General features: G+C 32.3%; 1 protein-coding gene across 1 annotated transcript; it reads right to left on the bottom strand.

The window, feature by feature from the left end:
• Positions 1-1437: 1437 nt before the first annotated feature.
• Positions 1438-5347, bottom strand: LOC106319680 (cytokinin riboside 5'-monophosphate phosphoribohydrolase LOG4-like). Its single transcript, XM_013758057.1, has 7 exons — positions 5186-5347; positions 4593-4690; positions 4474-4504; positions 4123-4222; positions 1872-1942; positions 1628-1771; positions 1438-1527 (listed from the first exon to the last, which is right to left on the bottom strand). The coding sequence occupies exons 1-7, from the start codon at positions 5306-5308 to the stop codon at positions 1447-1449; spliced, it is 648 nt and encodes a 215-aa protein (XP_013613511.1). The 5' UTR covers positions 5309-5347; the 3' UTR covers positions 1438-1446.
• Positions 5348-5554: the final 207 nt, after the last annotated feature.

Below are 5554 nucleotides of genomic sequence, written 5' to 3' on the forward strand. Positions count from 1 at the left end.
AATGCGGATTTTGCATTTTCCTGAAATAAAATAGAATATCTTTAGAATTATCATTATCACACCGTACAATCTTTTCTTACTAATACTAATTTAATTCAGTACTATACATAGTAATACTAGAAATACTAGTAAGAAATATCAATTTAGTAATCCTAGTAAAACTTTTTTGCTTTAGTAAAACTAGTTATACCAGTAATACCCAGAACTTATCCTTGTCTAACTAATCCGCTTTTAGGACGATATTGTTAGGATTTTACATTACCCATGATGTATAATTCATCTTAAATGAAATTACACACAGAAAATCATCAAAACACACATAAAATATACCCAAAATCTATAAACACAGTTTTCAAAATCTTTTTTAATTTCTCATAATTTTCATTGGATCTTCTTTTTTTTTTACACTAGCCGAGATATACAATTGTTTTAATAACATTTCAGTAAAAAATTCATCAAAAATGGACGTAAAAAAGTCCCAAAAGCCCTAAAAAATTCGTTTTTAACCTCTCAAATTTTCATCAAATCTTACATTTTAAACGTTACCCTTCATATACACGATATTTAAATGTAATATCATAAAAAAATTCATCGAAAACAAACCTGAATTCCCTGGTTTTGAGCTTCAAAAATCGCTTATGGAGGATGAGAGTAAGAGAGGTTGTACGATGAAGAAGGAGACATGTGGGTCAGAAGAAATCTGTTTGGTTAAGGTTGTTTTGTAGGCCATGTAGGTAGTTGAATTATGGTTGGTTTATTTAATTGGAGAAATAAATGAAATGCTAGTTTGGGGAGTGCAAAGATAAAATGGTAGAAAGAATAGAAAGAAGGCATTGAAAATTCATTTAAGGGGGCATGGGGTATATGGAGTTAATCTCCAAAATATATGTCAATGCTTCATTTGCTTAAGGACCGGTCATGATTATACAATATATATATATGTATAGACCCTCAAAATTTGTTAAAAAATCTCTTACAAACATTTACTAAATCACTTATAGCCTCTCAAAATCTCATGATCGCCTAAAGTGTAATCGAGATCAGTTTAAAGATGCTCTTTTCTTTGATGTGGAAGATGCAATCCATAAGCTTTAGATTCTAGAGACTGAGAACTCATCCAGTTATTCAGAGTTATTATGATCATGGAAAAACTGACAAATAAGAAGAAGAGTTAATCTAACATCTAACCAGATTGTTTGATTGTATAAGGTCCACTGGCCATAGAAGATTATAGCAAGTCATTAATGTGATTCTTAGTCATTAAACCATGAGTGAAACTGCTTGTGTGAGTTTAGTTTAGTCACAGATGTTGTATAGACTACAAAATTTGATTCTATAGTCAAAAGTTTCTAAGATCTTTAAAAATATGTTTCCTTCCTTAAGTAAGATCTATATAGAAATCCCTTCACATTCAATAGTTATATGTTTATGGATCCTGATTAGTAATCAGTCTTCAGAAGAGTAGCCAATCCGCTCGATCTCCCAACAAAGCTTAGAAGCAACACTTTCATGACAAGGTGAATATTCCTGCAAACAGAGAGACCAATAACAAGTTTTTATGTTTTTCAATTTGAAGAAATTCAGAAACCAGTTTCTTTCTTTTTGAATCCATCAAATGGCAAGTTACCTCAAGCTTCTTTACAAGCTCCTTAGCCGTAGGTGCAGAGATTATGATCTGGCGTGCGGTTGGACTGATGAATCCTTCTTCAACAGCTTTATCAATGAAGGAGAGCAAAGAGCTGTAGTATCCATCAACATTAAGCAAACCCACCTGCAGCAAAAAAAATGATAATTAGCTTTTAATGACTTTGGGTTTGAAATTATCCACATAAGTTTGAATCTTTATGTGGATCATAGTGAAGGGTCTTTACCGGTTTGTCATGTATCCCAAGTTGAGCCCATGTTATGACCTCCAACAGTTCTTCAAGTGTTCCATATCCACCTGCAATTTCAAATGCAGAAAAAGATTATAACCTATATACATTTTTATTATTATTGTTATTATAATATGGTCAAGTCAACAAATCATGCTTCATCTGCAAGGTCTTACACTCTTACTGAAGAACAAGACCTTCCTATCATGGGCAAAACATGCTTTATCTCTACGACTGTTTCAGGTTTTGTCTTTTTACATTAAACACGTAATAAAAATCAAAAGTTTGCTCACTGTACCTCCCAAGTAAAAAGGCAAATAACAAAGAAACAGAGCAAAGAGAACAGATTAATCTAATTTTCAGCGCGAGATGCGGATGGGCCAAAGCAACTTTATTCATTATTTTTTAAACTATTTATATTAACGATAGACCATGGATTTTACCTATTATTGACCATGGTTTATAAGAGTTTTAAGATACATTTACTATTATATAGAGTCTATTTATAATATTTACAGGTCCATATACTATTTGCATGGAAATGATGTATTTGGAGCTATTTGAAGATCTTTTGAGTTTCGTTGGAAGCAAGAGATGGTCGACGGTCGCAATTCAGTATCGACCGACAGTTACCACCAAATATCGATCGATGTTGGGTTCCTCACATTGATCTATTATGAAGCCATCCGAGAATTAATGACAAATTAGAAGATTTCAATTTTCACAAAAGTCTTAATAATTACATCATTAGTCCTTGGCCGCCTGTTAGGCTATTTATTAGGGTTTTGTATCATTTTAGAGACCGACTTGCCTAGAGACCTTTTTAGACCTAGTTTGGAGGGGGCAAGAAGCCACCATTGAAAGAAGAGAGCTTAGGATTGGAGAGATAGATCATCTACTGCAAAACAGAGAAGATCTTGAACTCCCTTGTTTTCATTATTTCTGTTACTTTTACTATTTATTTTATCTAAGTATTATTCAGACCATCATAACCATGTGTTTCATGAATATGTCTGGGTAGTCCTTACTGTTAGGTTTAGGTTTTTCAAATGGATTGATAAATGTAATACTGACATAACAATTGCTAGGGTGTTTAGAAATATAGTTCCTTCGTCTAGTTGTGCTTAAAGCTAAGTTTAGCATTGATCATCCTTTAAACTTAGATCTTAGGATTAATTGGGATCAAACCATTGCTTGACTCAATACCTGAAAATAACTAGAATGATCTAACTGACTAGATACAGACGAGAGTTGGTCTAGTGAGTTAGAGAATATAAATCAAACTTGTCCGTAAAGCTTTCTGGAAGAAATATCGATCGACGCAGCGATAGCCCTGTCGATCGATATTTTGAAAGGTATATCGATCGATATTCACAAAGAATTATCGATCGACACTTTCTCGTGATTAAAATACGAGAGTTGAGATCCGAGATCCAGATTAGATAATCAAATAGATTATATCTTAGTTTGAATTCAAGAACAATTAATATTAATAAACCCTTAATTTCCCAAGTTAAGTTTTACTTATCATACCTGAGAATATACCTGAATCTAGCTACTTCAACCAAATGTTAACAACCTCAAAACAATCAATCGAGTAATAAATTTGCTCACCAATCCATTTACTGCATTTAAAACTTATAAATCATTCAATCTAGATTTATTTAAAGACCATAATCTATTGTGTAATCCTAGAGTCTCTGTGGATTCGATCCCTAAGTACTACATCCGAATCTTTTATTTGAGAGAGTAATTTACTACTTATGGTAATTTGAGTGATATCAATTAAAACCCAAAATAAGTATACAATTTAAATTCTAAACTTAAAAGAATAGCTTTCACACTATACAGCTTGGATTTGACCAAGAAAACATGTTTTTACCAATGTTTCTTCTTCTTCCCTCTTCTTTGGCAAAACTAGTCAAAATGTTAAACCCTTTTCGGTGCTGTTTTTTTTTTTATTAATCAGAATTATTATCCTTTTTCATTGGTTTCCCCAAGTTACAAAGCCAAAAAGATGCTTTATTAGATTCTTAAACAAGGCTGTCACTAAACTTCCACCAGTTTTTATATTACATAATCATTTACTTGTTTAGAGAGCTGAGACATTTACAGAGAGAAGACAAACATCAAAACTGACGCGACTTTGAACTACTTCGAGATTTAAGAAAAGATTATAAAACTTCAATACTAACCTGGTAAGGCAAAAAAAAAAAAAAAAAAAAAAAAAAAAAAAACAAGTACTAACCTGGTAAGGCAATAAAAGCATCAGAGTGTCTAGCCATCTCTGCTTTTCTTTGATGCATATCTGCAACTGCTCTTACTTCTCCTACTGTTTCACCCGTCAACTGCCAAAACAAAGAGACCCCAAGTCCCCATTTAACTAATAAACTTTGAAAAGAAAAACAGCTTTAGACTATTCTATGACCAGAAGCAATGATGGCAATGTAAGCAAATTGGCTTATTTTAAATTTCCTTACAAGACTTATTTTAAGCTCTCTAATATTTAATATGAAAGGGGTTTGGTTAGGGATTTGTATAAAAAATTTAAACAAAGAGGAATCAGTAAGCATACTAAAGAAGTTCTTAGCAAGAATACCTCTCTAGGCATGAGTGTCTTGGGAATAACTCTGTGGTAAAAATGACAACAAAGATGAGAAAAAGAGAGAAGTATGTATTAACTGTATCCTTAGATTAAGTGATTAGGTGAAGAGTTACCCAATAACATGACGACCACCATCATGAACAACTTGTGAAACAATACCCATCAAACCTATGCTTCCACCTCCATAGACTAGATCAATGTTCCTCGAAACCTGAAACAGCAAACAAAACAGAGTAAGCTTAGTCAACTTTCGTTTCTCATTACTGCTAGATTGATAAATGAGCTAAGAAGAGAAAATCAAAACAAAAGATACTTTATATGGGAACAAAAAGTCCCATGCGATATTAGTTGCCTCCCAATCATAATATAAGATGAACATATTTGTTATTGTTTTTTTTTTTTGAACTGAACATATTTGTTATTGTTTACCAAAAAATATAACCTGAATACATTAAAAAAAAACTTAAAATCTAAGGTTTTAAGTTACCAAAGAAACATAAGTTTCACATATCAACAATACATAATTACATATTAAGGTTCACTTGTAAGTTATGTATATATCAAATGAAAGTGTTTGAAATAGAAGAAAACATGCTTTTACGTTTGCAAACATAAGAGGACGCACAGAAAACATCTGGTGAAACATAACCATTTAAAACTAAAAAAAGAAACAGAATATAAGAGACGTGGTAACTAAAGAGAATACCAATTCGTTGCCTAGATCGACAGCAGCATCTTGGTAGCTACTCTTCTTGCCTTGGCTGCTTCCACAAAACACACAAATTCTTTCAAACTTTGACTTTTGCATAGTATCGTTGTTGACCTCCATTGATTACGATGAGATAACTAAGCTAATAATAATCTAATCTTTTGCCCCCAAAGAAAACAGAAATCAAAAGTTTCGAGTTTCTTAAATAACCTCACTTGTGTGCTAAAGAACATAAACGAGAGGTACACACCATGCAAGTGTCAAAAAAGAAGCATTAATAAATAGTATAAAGTTAAAAACTCAAAACTAAGATATTTTGGTGTTTCTTTGCCCACTCTTGTTATTTTATACAAAGTGCGTTTTCTC

Source organism: Brassica oleracea, unplaced genomic scaffold (genome assembly GCF_000695525.1).
Source record: "Brassica oleracea var. oleracea cultivar TO1000 unplaced genomic scaffold, BOL UnpScaffold00576, whole genome shotgun sequence".
In the NCBI taxonomy this organism is placed as follows: Eukaryota; Viridiplantae; Streptophyta; class Magnoliopsida; order Brassicales; family Brassicaceae; genus Brassica; species Brassica oleracea.